The sequence below is a fragment of the Bombina bombina genome, chromosome 2 (assembly GCF_027579735.1).
Source record: "Bombina bombina isolate aBomBom1 chromosome 2, aBomBom1.pri, whole genome shotgun sequence".
In the NCBI taxonomy this organism is placed as follows: Eukaryota; Metazoa; Chordata; class Amphibia; order Anura; family Bombinatoridae; genus Bombina; species Bombina bombina.
In genome coordinates this window covers 1,229,614,925-1,229,634,738 of record NC_069500.1, presented here as the reverse complement: position 1 = coordinate 1,229,634,738, position 19,814 = coordinate 1,229,614,925, and the positions used below count along the sequence as shown (strand labels likewise).

Genomic DNA, 19,814 nt, shown 5'->3' with positions numbered 1-19,814 from the left:
GCTCCTAAGCTTTACATTCCTGCTTTTCAAATAAAGATAGCAAGAAAACAAAGAAAAAATTATATTAGGAGTAAATTAGAACGTTGCTTAACATTGCATGCACAATCTGAATCATGAAAGGAAAAATGTGGCTTTAGTATCCCTTTATTGTACTAATATCGAATTGAAGTGCGTCTGCATATATTTCATGGTATAAAAAACACTTTTGTTTTTATAAATATAGTTTTAGGACTTAAGCAATTTTTTTGCACAACAGTCAGCAATTTGTATTTGTAACATATGTTTAGGTTTATACTGTAGTGGACGGAGAGCTTTTGGGCCACCTTTGATTCTTGAACCCAGGCAGCACAAGTTCTTGAACCGACCCTGCCTGCGAATAATACTGTCGATAGTTGTATTCATGTAAAATCTGTGTATTGCACTAATACAGAACAACTAAAAACAATAAAACATTTCCTAACCTGTCTGCAGGTTTCACAGGGTCCACGGTGACAGCGCTGAGAGCACTTGTGGATTCCACACTCCAGAGCTTTGTCACAATTGTCACCACATGTAGGGACATCTTCTGTACAAGGTAACGTGTACTCTGGAATGACAGAATACAATAGAATAGTTCAGAGTTGTACAATAATTTGTTGTTAAGAAAAACAGGCAGCAAACTCTTACAATTACATGGTTATGTGAAGACATTCTGCTAGGAAATTTAAGGCACATCGCATGTAATACAGGAAACTACTTTACCGTCCAGAGCCTCTATCTGAGTGATCTATGGAAGCAGCAGAGTCTTTGTGCTACTTTGTTTAAGGTAAGAGAATTCATATTTATGGATATTATATATTTATAGAAACACTGTAGTGCAAGTAATATTTGCATTGCCATTGTGGAACTTTAAGTATCTGACCACCACAAACTGGTCAAACACAAAGGTAAAGTCCCACTCAGAAGCCATAAACACTGACGCTCCCAAACTGGTGATTGGCAGAGTTGTGTGAGTGCCACTGCTGATTGGCTCACTGTTTCCTGCAAAGGAAAAACAGATGGGTAGAAATACCAAACTCAAAAAGCATAAGGAGAATGGGCTCTATGTACTAAGCAGCGCAAGCTACTTTGGAGGGTTTGCACATGCGAGCATGTTTCCCCCAATGTAAGAAGCAGCGGTTATTAGACCACTGCTTCTTACAGTCTCTGCCACCTCTGAGTTGGCGGAGATAAAACACCCTGAACTCACTCGCTTGGGGTGATTGACAGGTCCTTCTCTCACACAAGACGAAGGGGCGAGCTTTACATGCTCGCTTGAGCGGGTAATGGTACATACAAGCAGCGGACAAACAGGGTTAGATGCCCGTATGCCGTGAAGCCATGCAGAAAAGTTCTCAAGATGAGAACCTTGTCCGCATGCACTTTAATACATGGGGCCCAATATCACAATGGGTAAAAAAGGCCAACTTATTAAATATGTTACTGAAAAGGGAACAAAAAAATTGGGATAATTGGAATTTTTACAAAAGAAAGGTAGTAATCTGAGAAGCCAAACAGCTAAATATCTTGTTCTTTGTAACGATCATAAAGAGCTCACATGCTCTTCAAGGAAGTCACCATCTGTGAATGGCACAATTGTGCTTAAAAAAGACAGCTGAAAAAAAAATATCAAGCCCTGCACTTTTATACATATGTCAATAGTTTTGTGGATGATTTCCTTACATTGTGTATATTAGTAAAATCTTCAGCTGGATACAGTGCCAACAATATACATTAAGTTAAAAAGTCAACATTATGTATCTCATAACAGGAGAGTTCAGTGAATTTATTTTTGGAGGAAGATTCCACTTAAAACCCATAATACGTTTTTTTAATAATTAAAACAGCAATTTTCTTATGAATATAAAAAGAACGCTATCACATCTAAACAGTTCAGACAAGCTTACTTGATTTTCCACATGGACATAAGCGATTCCCTGCCCGAGGGCATTCCCCACATGGGCCAGCATGACAAATCTTCTCGCACGTGTGGTTATTACAAGGCAATGTCTTTCCACAGACCTATAGGATACAAGATATGAGACAGTAAATGTTATCTAAGATTTAAAGAACAACTAATCTCATTTTTGAAGTATATTAAAGAGTACATTTTATAATGTATAACATGTTTTTGAAAAATGAATTTGCTCAACCTAAATAGAAAAAAAAAAGTTCCATTCTTATGCTCTCACTGTTCACTAGCTGAGACTGCAATTTACAATGAAATAAACACAATTTCACATTCCATTTGTTTGTTATAACTTTTCACAGCTATTGTAACAATGTAAAACTGGTATGAAGAAGTAGTTGGCACTCAAGTTGAGGCTCGCTGTAAGCTAGCTCGTACTCACACTTATATGTATAGACAAAGTAAGGAATTTAAGTTGAAAGTACTCACCTGCTCACACTGCCAGGATGGGCTTGCACAAAGCCTTTCCGCTATCTTCCTCCCACATAAGCATTTTTGCTTACTGACTCGTGGGCAAGGCCTGCAATCTCCTATAATGCAAAAGTATTGATATTATTTATCTATGGGTCAGAGCTCATCCTTTATTTATGGTCATGAAAAAGTAACTACATTTCCAATAAAAATGTGCTGCTAAAACTGGATCTTTCAAAAGTTCTTTCTTCACGTATTTACACAAGAAAACTAAGTAAAATAGGAAACTTTTGTACATAGGCCCTGTGCATCCTTAAACAACCCACATGCTCAGAAAGTCAGCGGTGACATATTTGTATGCAATGATGCAACTGAACCGCCATAAATGCAATATGCTGAGTAGGCGTGGTGTTTGAATGCATGCTTGGGGCATATGTACATATGCTCCACACACACACAGTAAAATGTATAATTGAAGTATCTATATAGCAATCATGCTTCTATTTTAAGCTGAAACAGAGTTACATAAATTTCAGTTTTGATTTGTATGTCCTTTAACTACACTAGTCATGATGATTTACATTTGAGTTAATGAAGAGAGTCCCTATTACATTTAAATCTGAGCAATTAACCACTCATACCTGCTTAGAGGTCTACTAAAAGATTACTCATGGTTTTAACCTTTTAAAATGCTAGATAAATTGTGATTAGAGGAGATTTTAATAGCTATAAAATAAATGACTTTATAAAACATAAGGGGAGGCAATTCGGTAGGGTATAGGGTATTCATTTAATCATTGGGGAGGATGAGCAACATAAATTAAGCTTCAGTTCAGTTAGGACAATGTAATCCACTGAAGAGAGGTGAGGGCAATAATACACTGCCATCTGTGCAAGAACAGCTATTCGATCATATAATCTCACAGGTTGAAAAAAGAGATCTATAGTTGCAAAAAGACAGTAAAAACTACAGTTAGAACACCTTTCAGTACATGTGTGAAGGAATTCAAGTGATGGTAAACTCTCCCCTTTTTAAAATCAGATCTGGAATGTAAGCGCTATTTTAGATGGGGTTTTATTCATCATGTGCAATGAAGATGCACTATAACTTAGTTATTAATATAGCTATGAAATTCAAATATCCCACGTTACACCACCCACTTCAAAAGTAAATTTTCCTGTCAGCTAAATGATTGAATTACTCTCCAATCAATGCTCTAGCTACAAAAAAAGTGCCATATGGGGAGAGCGCTGATTGGACAACAATTCAATCTGTTAGCTCACAGAAAATTTTACTTTTGAAGTGGGCGGAGGAGCATGCAGTATTTGAATTTCATATCTATAATAAAAAGCATGTTATACTGCATCTTCATTACAGCTAATGAATTAAACTCCATCTAAAATAGCGCTTACATTCCAGATCTGATTTTAAAAAGGGGAGAGTTTACCATCACTTTCATTATCGTGAAGAGGCTAGAGGCATTGAATAACAGACTGGGGGATTCATTTGAATATGGAAGTACCGAGAAAAATATAGGGCAAGCCATCCAGAGAAAACGCAATGGAGAGCAGCATTGACAAATACATGATGGGGTAAAGCAACAGATTTAGCAGGACAATGTTTAATGGTTCAAAGTTAATGTATTGATTAATTGAGGGAGGAAAGGAGAGAGACAATATGGAGGAAGTGTGTCAGAGATTAAAACTTGTGGGAAAAAAGAGGGTCCTAGTATGTGACAGAGGGAGAGAAAGAAAGAAAAAGTGAGAAAAAGAGAAGGAAGAGAAGGAAGAGAGCGAGAACAAACTAAAGCAGATTGCACCAACAATATGAACATACAGTACATGGTGAGACACTTTTTACCCCAGTGTCTAAAATACACCAGCGTGATATAAGATGAGTTCCTGGAACTATGAGCTCAGATGTTCACATTCAGTTTTGTTGGTGAAGAAACATTAAAAGAAAAACAATCCTTCTTGAATAATAGGGAAGTGACTAAATGTCACCAAGTGTCAAAATAATAAGAGCGTAACTACATCTGAATTTCAGTCTCCCTAATATTTAGCATTGCTTGCGCTGAACATCAGAAGACTTTACAGGAATAATGAGAATATGTGATGAACGAGAGAAACATTACCATTACACAACACTCCGGTTATTACATGGATATCAGCTGTTGGAAAAATTAACAGTCTTTGAAGTAAATGCCACATTTCTTTCCACTGACCCTTCACTTTGATTTTAAAAGCTAATTCATCAGTATAAAACCAGATGGAGATCAAAACATGTGGGGGATACTAAATTAAAAAAAAAGCTGTTATCAAGTTTAAAAATATAATTTATATAAAAAAAGAATAATATACATGACTAAAATAAATAAATTGCTGAGCCAATGTCAAGAAGCATATTTATGCAGCCACCAGTAAGCAGCTAGCTCCCAGTAGTGCGTCGATTCTCCTTAGTCTAACTAGGTATGCTTATTAACAAAGGACACCAAAGAACAAAGCAAACTGGATAATACAAGTAAAATTAGAAAGTTGTTTAACATCCCATGCTCTCTCTGAATCACAAAAGTTGTATTTTGACTTTACAGTTACTTTAAATACACACTCAGAATAGAAGTGTTTTTGTAGTTGTTTTGAATAATATAATTACTCAAATGTATTGGCCCTTAGATGTGCAGGGGTGAGGGGGGGATTAGCATTAATTGGCCCTTAGATGTGCAGAGTTTGGACATCCCTGATTGTAGACCCATCTGTCTTTGCTTTAAAAATAAAATAAACCAGTTTGATAGTTTTATATCATTTTAACTTATCTGGTATAATTGTTATAATGTCAAAACCTTTTAAAAAAAACACATAGGAACTGGCATTTCAACGTATAAGTAAAGCAGCTAAAGGTAACGTGTGAATCTGATCAGCAGCTGCACGTGCATCCATTATATTACCTTTATGACAGGGGTCTTCACACTTGTGCTGTCGACACAATAGTTTCCTCCCACAAGGCTGCTGGCAAGCCCAATCTTTAGCACTGCATCGGCGAGGAACTGGCTTTGCCTTTTTACAATAGCACGTCGTTATGACCATCTTCGGACACGGCGGGCATGGACCTATGAAGCAGCAATGAACAGTACAATTCCGTTAAAAAATTTTTTTTATATTTGTTACACAGTATATCAGGAAATAGGGCCTGCATTATCATTCTACACTTTATATATATATATATATATATATATATATATATATATATATATATAAGAAGTTGGTCCAGCTGCATTTGGAAAATAGTTAAAATGGCTGAGTATCAGAGAGGCAAAAAATGACTATTGCGACTCTGGTGCACGGGAGTAATAGTATGTGCAATATTAATAAAAAAAGAGAAAAGAAAGAAATACCCTTATTCCGGCACTAACTCGTGACCCAAAATATAAATTGCCCCTGGTGAAGTATGCAGGTCAAAGTTGGACACAGAAAACGGTGGACAGTACAAATTTGACAGTTATCATTTATTGAAATAAATCTAATATAAATGTATAACCAAGATGTTGCCTTGCTGATTAGTTCATAATCAAATTGTACCACTTTAAGGAAAAGACACCAAAAACTGAACATAATAAACAACTGTTACTCTGTAATAAATAACTGTCCCAAACATAGTCCGTATCAGCGGCAAACCGGCTAGAAGTCTTCGCATGCAAATGTGTGTTATACATTTATATTAGATTTATTTCAATAAATGATAACTGTCAAATTTGGTGAACATTTTCTTGTCTTAAAAAATATCCCAAGAGCCAATTATCTGCTATACTACTTTTTACACTGCAGGTATTTTTAGAAATGTTTGTGTTAATATGTTACTTTGTGTTATTTTTAAAGAACTGCATTATTTTAAGCAACAAGAAATGCATAGGAATTAGTCAATAATGACAACCTATTTTAATGCCCTATTTATTACTACTTGTTTAGTCTTGTTTTAATCGTTCTACACCAGTGTCCCAATTTGTCAGTATTCAGTTATATACTTCAATTATCCCATTAGTGTCAACTACTGTACAATCTTGCATAGAACGGCAATTTGTAACTTGTATACTTCATTTTTATTTAACACAGCAAATCGTATTGCGGGTGATAAAGTATTTGTTCCAGTTGAAAGAACTTTCAAAGAGATTAAAATTAACAGCTAATATTTATTTATTGGCAAGAAAGAGACCTGCAGATTTTAAAGGCTTGGAAACTCATTTGTAATACATTAAATGACCATTATAAGGACCATGTTAATTACATTTATTTTTTTTAAATCATGTTCTTTGGGAAAGAGATACAGGAGCTACTGTAACAAATTGGAAGAAAATGATCAGTACTTCTTAAATGGATAAAATCAGTTACTTTATAATTCAAAATTAAAGAGTACCAAACAAGTCATGTTAATTAACTCATGCCTTTGCAAAAACAGGATTCTAAATATATGAATAAACACATTAGAAGGTAATAACCTTTTTTGGATAATGGGCATAATAGCAAGCTGGTATTGAATTCATTGAATATAAAATAGGAGCCACTGTCCTCAACAATAACAAACAAAAAAAAAACCTCTGCTTTGGGTAATTCCCCATTATGCAAAAACATTACTATTGGTCCCTCTTCATTTCAGCGTACAAGGAGGCAATACTGTATCACCCACCACACAAAAGTATATAAAATATATCCAATAGCTATGTCAGTGTTCTAGCTCCTTATTCATTGTCTGGTCCCAACAATGTAATCTGTTAAGATTAAAAGGTAAGTTTTTTTTCACAACAGGAGTGAAATTTAAATTTTGATGAATAAAAGTGCCCCTGTTTTTAATCGAATTTTTAAAAACCGGGCACTTTAGCATCAAAGTTTACATTCACTTTAAGAAACATAAAAACGTTAAGATTGATTAAAAATGATATTGCATATTTCAAGGTGTATATTTACACACACACACCTCTCTCTCTCTCTTTACATACGTAAACAAACACACCACATCCCTCCTTAAATCCTTTAAAACACTTTTCTTACTACAAAACATTTTTTGTTGAAACTGTCAGTGTAATACTGTATTTTGATATGTTTTACATGTGTTTTGTGAAACTTTTATTTTAACACTTACACTTTACTTCAGGTCTCAGGTCACACTACATATTCTAGCATTATTTCGGCTTTTCCTCAAGTGCAAGAAATAACAACTTACAACCAGTGTTCCCTCTAAGGCCAGTTTTGTGTGCAGCCCAGCAGTAAAACAGTTAATAAGGGAACCACACCTTACAGTCTGCATTGTATAGTGTTGCCAATTGCTATAATTAACTGTTTCACTGCTGGGCCGCTTAAAAAAACTTGCCTTAGGTCACTGGTCACTTTAAAAATGTTTTCAGGCCTCCCCAACAGGCCAGGTTTTCAGGATTACCTTGGATGAGAGCAGGTAAAATAACCATGGTTACTAATCAGCTAATTATTTCACCTGTGCTCTAGTTCAGATATTCACAAAATGTGGCCTGTTAGGGAGGTCTGAACAGGTTTGAAAACCAGTGCATTAGATGGAACACTGCTTACAATGTGTAATATCAGCAATATTTAGTGAGGTCACCATATCCATTGAAGTAACTGGCCACGCTAAGCCTTCTCTGGTAAATCTTTTATCATAGACTTGTAATATCAATTTACATGCTAATTTTAGCATGGTCCAGTGATACTGATATTGTGGCCCATGCTAGCATTAGCACACTACTTGTAATCTGGGCCAATAAATTTAATTTGAAAAAAAATATATCACAAGCAAATTTTCATTTTTTAAGAAAAAAAACATTTCTTACAGTTTGAGTTTGCTAAGAAATAATATTAAACAATATAATAAAACATGGCACGATTAAATCCTTTCTACAATTCTTATTGTCAGGTAAGGCTTGTTTGCATTGTCATAGTGATTTACCTGGATGGCACAAGAGTAAACATTTATGTCCGCAAGAAGGTTTAAATTGTCGTTCGCATACTTGTCCACAAGAATGAGGTACAAGCCATGGATCCAAAGGGGGGTCTTCCACTTTACCACAGTAACAATAATATCTACAAGGTGTCTGTGAACGCTTATATTCATATCGGCACTTTGGGCTAAAAGGATGGGGGGGGGGGGAGAAACACACAGTTTAAATAACAAAAATTTCATACATCACATTTTCCATAGAACACAATCTATACATGTTTGTATAAGTGGTTTCTAAGACACTTAAAGGGACATGAAACTAAAAAAAAAAAATCTTTCATAATTTAGATAGAGAATACAATTTTAAACAACATTCCAATTTACTTCTATTATCTAATTTGCTTCATTATTTAGCTATCCTTGTTGAAGAAATAGCAATGCACATGGGTGAGCCAATCACACAAGGCATCTATGTGCAGCCACCAATCAGAAGCAAATTAACCTATTTAGATATGCGTTTTCAACAAAGGATATAAAGAGAATGAATACAAATTAGATAATAGAAGTAAATTGGAAAGTTGTTTAAAATTACATGCTCTTTCTAAAGCATTAAAAAAAAATGTGGGTTTCATGTCCCTTTAAGTTTTAATGACATCTATGTAACAGCAATATGTTCTTACCTACTGTTTTTTCCACAGTTAGCAACAAATGTTATAAATCAATTCAAATAAAAATGACATGAAAGTCAGAGTTAAACTTTCATGGTTCAGATGGAGCATACAATTGTAAGAGACTTTTCAATTTAGTTTATGATCATATGTACTTAGTTCTCTTAGCAGTCTTTGTTGAAAAGCATAACTAGGTTGATCAGGAGCAGCAATGCACTTCTGGGAGCCAGCTACTGATTGGTTGCTACATACAAACATTATAGCATTTTCTTTTGCACTTTTATAGTCATTTGAAAGTAACAACTAAAAAAGTTATTAATAGTTAAAAATCATGAAAATAAAATTCTGTGTTGTGTTAAGTAATGCTGCTAAGGCTTCTGTGTAAGAGAATATAACATAAGTAAAACTGATTACATTTTCTAGTATTTACTCATAAATGACAAAGAAATTACAACTAATCAATTTCATAAATGCAAGGAAATAAAGATATGATCCAAATAAGATACAAATTCAACTAATGGGATTCAGTACTATTAATAAAAATATGTAATTTTTATTAATTACATAATGTTAATTGCAAAAAAAAAAAAAATGTATAAACATTTCTATATTCTCTGCATACACTATTCCTAAAAACTCATAATGCCCCAAAATTAAAGCATGAAAATAAGCTAAGGGTTTTTTTTGTTGCAACTAATGTAAAAAATAATGCATGGATTTCGACACAGAAATCTTACAAGTTGAATTTTAAACGCATCAAGCATGGGCTTGCTGAAGTGCTTTAGGGGTGTTAAAAGGGACATTATACACCCCAAAAAATATGGGCTATTTAAATAAAGCACTCAAAGAAGATAAAGTTTGTAATTGACATGTATTATCAATTTTGCTTCTAAAGTGCCTAAAAATTATGATAAAGTTTACATTGCTCTGACTATATTTGAATACGTCCGTAATACCCACTAGCTACAGACAAAGGCTTTTTTCCTCCGTCCCTAGCTAGTCCTTACAGCCAGCCCCCATGCTGAAGCTGTCTGTGTAATGTTCAATCCCTTTACCTCTCACTTTACAAACACAGTAATCACAATAGTATGTATGTAAACAGAATGAACTGCATATGCCAGTACTAAGCAGTTTATTATATATATATATAAAAATCTCATTTACATAACATATATTCCAGCCAACCATGCACAGTTGTCCATCCCTCAAACAAGGCAGTAAAACGTTGGCATCAAGTACTCTAATTAGAAAAAAAAAAAAGAAGCAAAGATTCAATAGCGAGCAGCGGTCTACCTTCAGTGCCGCTGACCCGCTGTCAATTACAATCAGATCCAGAGTGAGAGGACAGACAGTCACTGGTGCGGCAGTCTATAAGTGTTATAGACCGCGTAGCAGCATAAAGGAGCAAGCGGCGTCTGCCTTCACTGATTATGCAGCTGAGCCTGTCACACCGGGTGTAAGTGGTGGGGGGTGCTATGTTGAGAACGCCAGCTACATACAGAGACCGGAGGTGCTGCTATCTACAATGGAGTTTTTTTCCATACTATTGTACTAATAGGGCTAAACTTCCAGAGTGGTTGTAAAGACAAGCTGGATCGGTGATGTCTGTAAAGGGAGTGGGTCAAGTGGAAGTTTAGCCCCATCAGTACAATAGTATGGAAAAAACTCCATTGTAGATAGCAGCACCTCCGGTCTCTGTATGTAGCTGGCGTTCTCAACATAGCACCCCCCACCACTTACACCCGGTGTGACAGGCTCAGCTGCATAATCAGTGAAGGCAGACGCCGCTTGCTCCTTTATGCTGCTACGCGGTCTATCACACTTATAGACTGCCGCACCAGTGACTGTCTGTCCTCTCACTCTGGATCTGATTGTAATTGACAGCGGGTCAGCGGCACTGAAGGTAGACCGCTGCTCGCTATTGAATATTTACTTCATTTTTTTCTTCTAATTAGAGTACTTGATGCCAACGTTTTACTGGGATGTTTGAGGGATGGACAACTCTGGATGGTTGGCTGGAATATATGTTATGTAAATGAGATTTTTATATATATATATATATATAAATATATTTTATAAACTGCTTAGTACTGGCATATGCAGTTCATTCTGTTTACATACATACTGTTGTGATTACTGTGTTTGTAAAGTGAGAGGTAAAGGGATTGAACATTACACAGACAGCTTCAGCATGGGGGCTGGCTGTAAGGACTAGCTAGGGACGGAGGAAAAAAGCCTTTGTCTGTATTGGTATTACGGACGTATTCAAATATAGTCAGAGCAATGTAAACTGTATCATCATTTTTAGGCACTTTAGAAGCAAAATTGATAATACATGTCAATTACAAACTTTATCTTCTTTGAGTGCTTTATTTAAATAACTCATATTTTTTTGAGTGTATAATGTCCCTTTAAGAAGTCACCCTTAGTGAAAGTTTCAAGAGGAGGTACTAGAAGAAAAATGAGATAAGAAAATCCCCCTGGCTGTGAAGCCGACAGCCAGGGGGCTTCCACTCTATGTAAGTTTTCTCATAGAGATGCAGTGGCCAACTATACCAAGAATATGGAGCCCACTAGTAAAATAAGCTGAAACCTTTTTTATCTTGCAGTGACCATAGAGACTGAAATGCATATTTATCTTGTCTTTGAGAATTGTACCATCAGTATTTTCTTAATATTTGCGTTGTATATCAGAATTTGCTGGTCTTCAGAGTATAGGAATTGCAATGATTTGAGAGTTTACATAAAGTTCTAAATGTTATATAGTTTTAGAAATATTGGAGGTTTAAAATACAGAGGTGGCCATAGCTATCAAACAAACAAAAAGCTCAAAAGCTACGGGCCCTGGTGGCTTTTCAGGTGGTTATTATAAAAAATTCTCCCCGGAGTTAATTCCACAACTAGTAGTCTCTTTTAATTATACCCTAAAGAGAGGAACAATACTGCCAGACTTGTTAGCAGCCAGAATTAGTGTGGTGCCTAAACCAGGAAAAAATAAATTCCACTGTAAAAATTACAGGCCCATCTCACTGATCAATTTGGATCTTAAACTTCTAACCAAAATATTAACAACTAGACTAAATCCTCACATGAAGACTTTGATATCTAATGATCAAGTGGGATTTATTAAAGGTAGGGAAGCCCGAGACAATATTAGAAAGGTTATTGACTTGATTGACTATACCACAAGGGAAAAGGTGCCTTCTCTGTTTCTTTCCTTGGATGCAGAGAAGGCATTTGATAGGGTATTATGGGATTGCATGTTTAGGACCCTGAGCCACTTTGGAATAGAAGGTAGTTTTCTAAAAGCAATAAGAGCGATCTACACATCTCCAACAGCATTTCTGAAGCTAGCAGGATATCAATCGCAGAGGATAAAGATCCACAATGGAATACCCACTCTCCCCCCTGCTCTTTGCACTGAGTATAGAACTTTTAGCTGCAAGCATAAGAAATAATCAGGACATTTCAGGAATTCAAGTAGGTAGAACAACACATAAGTTATCTTTGTTTGCTGATGACGTGATACTAACAATAACCAAGCCTTTGCTATCCCTACCGCCACTATATGATCTATTATCAAAATTTGGAGTGCTGTCTGGTTAAAAAAATTAATAATGAAAAATGTGAAGCAATAGAAGTTCATTTACCTGACCACACAAAAATTTTTACTATAGATTAATTTTGACTTTAAATGGGCACCTGAAGCGTTAAAATACCTAGGTGTATTCATCCCCAAACATTTAGATACCAAATATAATTTTATGGAAAAATGGTAGTCAGTAAAATGGCAATACTACCTTAGATTTAATATCTCTTTAGATCACTCCCTATAGAAGTACTAAAAAAAAAAGACATACAGGACTTGCAAAAACACATATTAGATTTTATTTGGTCCTATAAACTGGCAAGAATTAATAGAAACACCTTGTTGAGAAGCAGAAAACAGGGGGTTTGGGGATTCCTGATCTACTAGCTTACTTTAACACAGCAAGACTAGCCCAAACGGCTTTATGGAATCATAATGTTCAGGAGTTGGCCTGGGTTCAATTAGAAAGTGAAATGATAGAGCTCACACCAATATATCAGCTTCTCTGGGTCCCAAAGAAGCACAGATTACAGAAATGGACAACATATATTTAAATTGCAAATTCTATCAAGATATGGGATACACTACACCACAAATTTAATATCTAACAAATCATTAGCTACCCCCCTAATAACTACGACAACTAAGAAACCCTATAAGTAACATTTGGGCTAATAAGTGCCTTTATCGTATTGCGAATGTCTATAGAGAAGGCAAACTCCTATAGTTCGATTAATATCGGGATATTCCACCTATCCTCCTAAATTCCTGGTTTCATTATTTACAGTTAATGTCATGATTCAAAGACCACAGGAAGCTAAAATTTATAATAAAAAAAAGGGAAGAAGAAGGAAAATTCAACAAAGATAATAAAGAATGGGCAGACATAATTAAAAAAAGGTTTATCTTGCTCTTATAGTGCGAATATTAAATAAAATTATATTAAAGTTGTCTATAGATGGTATTTATATCCTAGTAGATTCAAAATAAATAACCCAGCTTCAGGAACCAATCTTCTGCGCACCTGTTACAGAGGTTGCTCTGAAGAAGGGTCATATGCTGTGGTGGACACGTCCAAAAATTAAGTGACTCTGGGATTCAACCTCCGAATCAATAAGCAAGATTTTCAGTAAACAAATCAGACTCACTAAAGAACAGGCACTACTTAATTTTTCAATTGAGAGCCTTAATAAATCATCAATGAAACTCATAGGGATTATTTGTACAGCGGTTAAAACTGTTATAGCAAAACATTGGAAAACTAGGATCCCGAATTTCTAAATAGTCCTAAATAAAATTAAGTACTAACACCAAATGGCTAATATAGCCTCAACTTTAATATATAATAGGACAGAATATATAAATACCTGGGGGGATACAGAAAGACTTCCAAACAAACGTAGTCTTCAGGACAGCCAAATTTATTTACTACCATGCTCTATTATACAAATATCCACGAGTGACCATTCTATTGTTTCCTATTTTCTTCTTTTTTTTCTGTCTATTCCTTCCCTTCTATTTCATTGCACAAGTGCAACACTAATGGATCATTGCTCTCTGAAGCAAATATTCCTTTTGGAGTTAGAAGTCATAATTACAGTTTGGCTCACTAAGTTATCGTCTACTATGTACAGTCTACATGTAGGGTGACATTATGAAATGTAGGTTTAAAATACTTTGATTACTACTGTTCTGTTAGAGAGTTAAATGATCTATTATTAATTTTGAAATATACTCTGTCTTTTTCTTGTTCGCTTCTCAGAAGGATACAAAATAGAAATATCTAATTGCTACTTGTTTTGATTAAAGTATTTTTGTATGACTGTGTATACTGAAAAAAACCCAATAAAAAAATATTTCAACATAAATACATTAACATGTCAAACATATTGTTTATCACTGTAAAAGTACATTTGTTTCGCTTTGGAAAAAAAGAAAAACGGCAAAATATTATTTTTCTCTAATTTTTCCATTTTTGTCAGGCCACCTTGAGTAATCCTCCTTCCGGAAGCATGCAGATACACATCGGCAAGACCTGCGCTATCTATGGCTCATCTATGGGGGTATGTAAATGACTGCCGACATGTCATTAAGTGGTTAAACCTTTCAGGGTTTTTTCCATTCCTGAATTAAATCAATGAACTGCGCTGGAGGCTTCTAAACATAAATGTATAAACAAAATGTTTTCTCTGTCATTATACATAGCTTACCAAGGCCACGGGTAATCTTTTTTTTCAAAGTCATCATCTGTCAGTGGAGAAGAAACAAGGAATACACTGTCCTTGGCCCACTTCTGGATGCACGGCATGTGAAATATGCAAAAGCAACCACAGCAACTCCAGACCTACAGTCAGAATAAAGTTATTCATCTCACATGGGCACTTTGGCTAAATAAATAAATCCATCCATACATTAGAATAAGACAACAATGCATACTAAGCTAAGTAATAGCAGAAGGGCAGGGGTTAACCCCAAACCTTCACTGACCTACTTAAAACATTTTTTATAGAATTCCAAACATTACATTTCCAAAGGAGCACAAGACTACATATCTCCTCTCTTAAGACCATCCATAAAACCCTTTAAGACTTACAGAGCATAGTACTTACAGCCTGGTTTCTCTTGACTGAAGCTATGCAGATCAAGCACGTAACTGCTCCTGACTGGAAAGCATCACTCATATATTGTTTGGTACGTGCTAATTCACTGGTATCCCCATCTGCAACATGTATATACAAATATAGTTTAAAACCTACTTACTGGGATTACAAACATTACTTTAACAGATCAGGCTAGATCAGGAAGACCCACGTGTGATAAATAGGGTAGTATGCAAAACGAAGGACTCACATGCAGTGTTATGTTATAGCCTCCCTAATTGATTCAGAGCATTATGGGCAGCATAAAACAAGATGGAGAACTAATTTGCATCCTACACATGCATTATAAATCTATATTGTACTTAACCAGGTATTGTATAAAGTCCACAGAATAGAACTTCTACTTATTCATCATGTAAGCAAAATAAATATGTCAGCTGCTTTTACATAGAATCAATTGCATGCTCTGCCAAAGTGAGCACTGAGTAAAAGGTAATATTACTAGCTTTATTGCATCCTTGTTTGCTTACATATTCAGTCAATATGGATTTAAAAGGTCAGTCTGCTTGATTTTTTAAAAAGATAAAACCTTTACTACCCATTCCCAAGCTTTGCACAACCAACATTGTTATATTAATTTATTTTATAACCTCTAAATCTCTGCCTGTTTCCAATCCCCTGTAGGCCGCCTCTTATCACAGTGCATTTTAATAGTTTTTCACAGTTAGACAGTGCTAGTCCATGTGTGCCATATAGATAACATTGTGCTCACTCCTGTAGAGTTTTTTTTTTTTTTAAATTAGCTAAAATGCAAGTTTGTAAAGAGCACTGAGATAAGGGGGCAGTCTGCAAACACAGAGGTAAAAAAGTATATTAATATAACAGTGTTGGTTATGCAAAACTGGGGAATGGGTAATAAAGGGATTAACAATAACAATGTCCCTTGAACATGAGTGGATACTTACCTGTTTGATTAGTGTATGTTGTAAATGTTAAAGCTAATATCTTCTTCTGTTTTCCTTCTGCATCTTCATTACCCTCTTCGTCATCTGATGAGGAACTGTAGTGATCTTCAGCAAACTTTTTAACCGCAGCCTGATTAGCTTTTTGGATTTCTTCAAATTTCTTTTTAGATGTTTCTGCTGAGAGAATATTTACTTGATACACAAAAGATTTAAATCATTTGGAATCTAGCAATGTTCTTTAATAGTTGTTGAAACAATTACAAAAACTAGTCATACCAATAACTTATCAAATGAACTAGCAATCACTATAGTTACAATTGAAGCACCATAGTCTAAAAAGATGAAAATTTTCCTATATTTCATATTAAGTAAGTAAAAGGTTATATGCTGTTTTTCTACACATTTTTAATGCACATTTATTATATTTAATGTAAAAACAGAAAAACTATTGTTATATTTAAAACATACTAAAGGCCCATTATAGTCTAAAAATGAGATGCTCTAATTCATTAGAACGTGTAGTGAACCTGTACAGTTTTGTGTTTAACCCCTGCAAACACTAATGGTCGCGAGCAGAAACCGTAGCTGATCCAATTAGCAATGCTAGTTACACAGCTGGGTCATGCAACTAGCATTTGCCGCTCAGAACCAGCAGTGCTCTGTGGGTCCAGACTAGTTCTTCTACGGTATCACTAGTCTTAAAATGACATGCTCTAAGGCAGTGGTTCTTTATTAATTAGTGGTGTACTGTAAAACATTTAGAAAATTTCCCGATGCACTTTGCAGACAAAATTTAAAAAAAAAAATATTTTAACATTTTTTTTTAAACTAGTGGTTTAATTAAACAGAAATAGAAAGCAGAATAGCCTAGACTCAGAGTCAACTTTTAATCACTTGTGCAGATCTTGGATAGGACTATCAATCCCACCATTGTCTCACTTCAGTTTGTGACAGACCATTTGAGAACCACTATTCTAAGCATGTCATTTTTCTACTATAATGGCCCTTTAAGTGCCTGTATATTTTCTGTTGTCCCTAAGACCACAATATGTTTGTTTTAATGCCTCTTTATTATATATAGACACATGCTTAATGCTAGAATACTACAGTTTCTAATTAGCGTATACATGTTGTAATTTGTATGTATATTACATACAAGAAGACAGTGTACAGTTTGCCTTGGACAGAATTGTTCTTTGGGACTTATAGGTACTGTAATACTTTCTTACCACTGGACCCAGTTTGGAGGTTTCCTTTACCCGTTAATTTGCTAACTGAGGCATAGGATGCATTCTCATATCTAGCTCCAGGTTTGGGGGCACCATTTCCATCCGCTTGGCCTCCCCTTGGGTATGCTGCATTTCTGGCTGATGCTGGAGCAGGTCCTGGGGTTTGGGAGTATGCCCCGTTAACAGATGTACCACGTCCTCTGCCTCTTCCTCTGCCAGCTTGACGCCATGGAGCGTCCATTGTTCCTGCCTAATTCTGAAATGCACACAATTAATAAGACTTTAATATGAATGCATCATTAACAGACAGATCTCCTACTCTGCACTGGGGAATGTTTACACTAAACAAATGTAACTGTTTATGATTTTAAAAAGTAAACATCCTCTGGTTAAGCTTGCTGATAGTAAACAAGGAGTCAAAATGTTTAAAGGGACAGTCTACTCCAGAATTTTTATTGTTTTAAAAGATAGATAATCCCTTCATTACTCATTCCCCAATTTTCCATAACCAACACGGTATTAATATACTTTTTACCTCCGTGATTACCTTGTATCTAAGCCTCTGCAAACTGCCCCCTTATTTTAGTTCTTTTGACAGACATGCAATTTAGCCAATCAGTGCTGACTCCTAGGTAACTCCACATGCGTGAGCACAATGTTATCTATATGGCACACATAAACTAATGACCTCTAGCTGTGAAAACTGTCAAAATGACCTGAATTAACAGGCGGCCTTAGGGCTTAGACATTAGCAAATGAGCCTACTTAGGTTTAGCTTTCAACAAAGAATACCAAAAGAAGAAAGCAAATTTGATGATAAAAGTACATTGGAAAGTTGTTTAAAATTGCATGCCCTATCTGAATCATAAAAGTTTCATTTTGACTAGACTGTCCCTTTAACAAAAATACATACTGATCTCCTATGATAGAATGCTAAAAACAATGGCATTGGCATATCTTCACTTGACTGGAAATAGCTATTATTAAACTTATTACATGTAGTAAACAGTTTACGCTTTCAAGAACAATAACTCAAATACTGTACTAGGAAGTAATGAGTTTATAACCTGACATTTAGCTGTGGGGCCAAATATATTTATCTTATCTGTTCCTATTTCACCAGATTTAATTGCTACATATACAAGTCATTCATCTACAACATGCGAAATGTTAAACGGAAGCTGTCACTGGAAATCTCCGTCTTTACCTGTGGGCTACTTTTCACAGCAGCTAGCCATGGCCGATAATATACCGGGGAGATGGAACCTAAGGCCCAAACACAGCTACAGCAGAGAAATACTGCAAACTACATCTCCCAGCATTCAATGCGGAGTTAGCTGCATTCATTAAAATTACAGGGCAGACAAGGTAGTGAAACAAACTACTGATCCCAGCAGCCCGTGCGCCACGTACCTTTTAATTTTAGTGACGTGTCAGGAGCTGCTGTCTTTAAAACTCTACAGTCATCGATCACGTGTTATTATATATTTCGGAGGGTTCTTCGAATATTTAAAGCCGATTTATTTTAGTTATGGTATAGGTGCAGACATCCTAACTGTCTCTATTTCAGAGAGACAGTCACTAATTCTGAGCGCTCTCCCTCTGAGACAGCTATGTGTAGGTGTAAAAGCGCTTTAATATATAATGTCATGTCTTGCCTGGTAAATTGTAGTAGTTTATATATCATGCGGATCATATATTAATGTTTAATGTAAAGATCTGACTTGAGGAACGCATGAAAATAAAGTAGATGTATTTTTTATGTTTAATTAGCTGTTTAAATATTGACAAATGAAGTGTAACGTTTTAGTGTCTATAAAACAATTGGAACTGCTGTAACTTAGATTACTTTCTCTGCTGTGGCCAATTAGGGACCGTTATAAATAGGTCACTAGAGTGTACAGCCAATGGCTGTGTGGAATATAACATTGCTCTGCACTTCCATTTTCTAACAGGAACTGAAAAGCTCACAATTTCAGAATGGAATTACAGGAAAAGAGGACAAAATAAATAATGAAAGTATATTGCAGAGTTTATATTTATATATATATATATACATATAACTTATCATTTTATATTACCATCTCAAAGTGTTTGATGTCCCTTTAAAGAGGCATACAACTCTAACTTCAAGGTTAAATTATGCATAGTGAAAAAACTTTGCAATGATCATTTCCCACCCGGGGTGTTCAGCCCCTCTGCACAAACGTCACGCCCCTGGGGAGGGGAAACAACGATTAGTGGATTGCAGATGAGTCATTTTTCAATCAACCGAGGACTATGGCGGGCGGAGGAACGGCACTTATCGTTCCAGCATTGAAATGTAAAAATCTAAGAAGATAAGGATAAATTACAGATTTCAAGAATGAAAGTCTCACTCATTTTTTAAATTATAACCTATGACTTGAGCGAGTACACTCAAGTTTA

General features: G+C 35.5%; 1 protein-coding gene across 2 annotated transcripts in view; it reads right to left on the bottom strand.

Moving 5' to 3' along the window:
* NFXL1 (nuclear transcription factor, X-box binding like 1) overlaps positions 1-18,694 on the bottom strand; it is a 366,986-nt gene extending 348,292 nt beyond the window's left edge. Inside the window, exons 1-10 of one of the 2 annotated variants that reach the window (XM_053703989.1) lie at positions 18,595-18,694; positions 17,388-17,643; positions 16,159-16,335; positions 15,203-15,312; positions 14,804-14,937; positions 8,346-8,524; positions 5,344-5,505; positions 2,417-2,517; positions 1,926-2,040; positions 462-586 (exon numbers count right to left, since the gene is read on the bottom strand). In XM_053703989.1, coding sequence (XP_053559964.1) covers positions 462-586; positions 1,926-2,040; positions 2,417-2,517; positions 5,344-5,505; positions 8,346-8,524; positions 14,804-14,937; positions 15,203-15,312; positions 16,159-16,335; positions 17,388-17,628 — 1,344 coding nt within the window. In that variant the 5' untranslated portion in view covers positions 17,629-17,643; positions 18,595-18,694. The remainder of the gene's footprint in view (positions 1-461; positions 587-1,925; positions 2,041-2,416; positions 2,518-5,343; positions 5,506-8,345; positions 8,525-14,803; positions 14,938-15,202; positions 15,313-16,158; positions 16,336-17,387; positions 17,644-18,594) is intronic. The other variant, XM_053703990.1, reaches the window with a different exon arrangement.
* Positions 18,695-19,814: the final 1,120 nt, after the last annotated feature.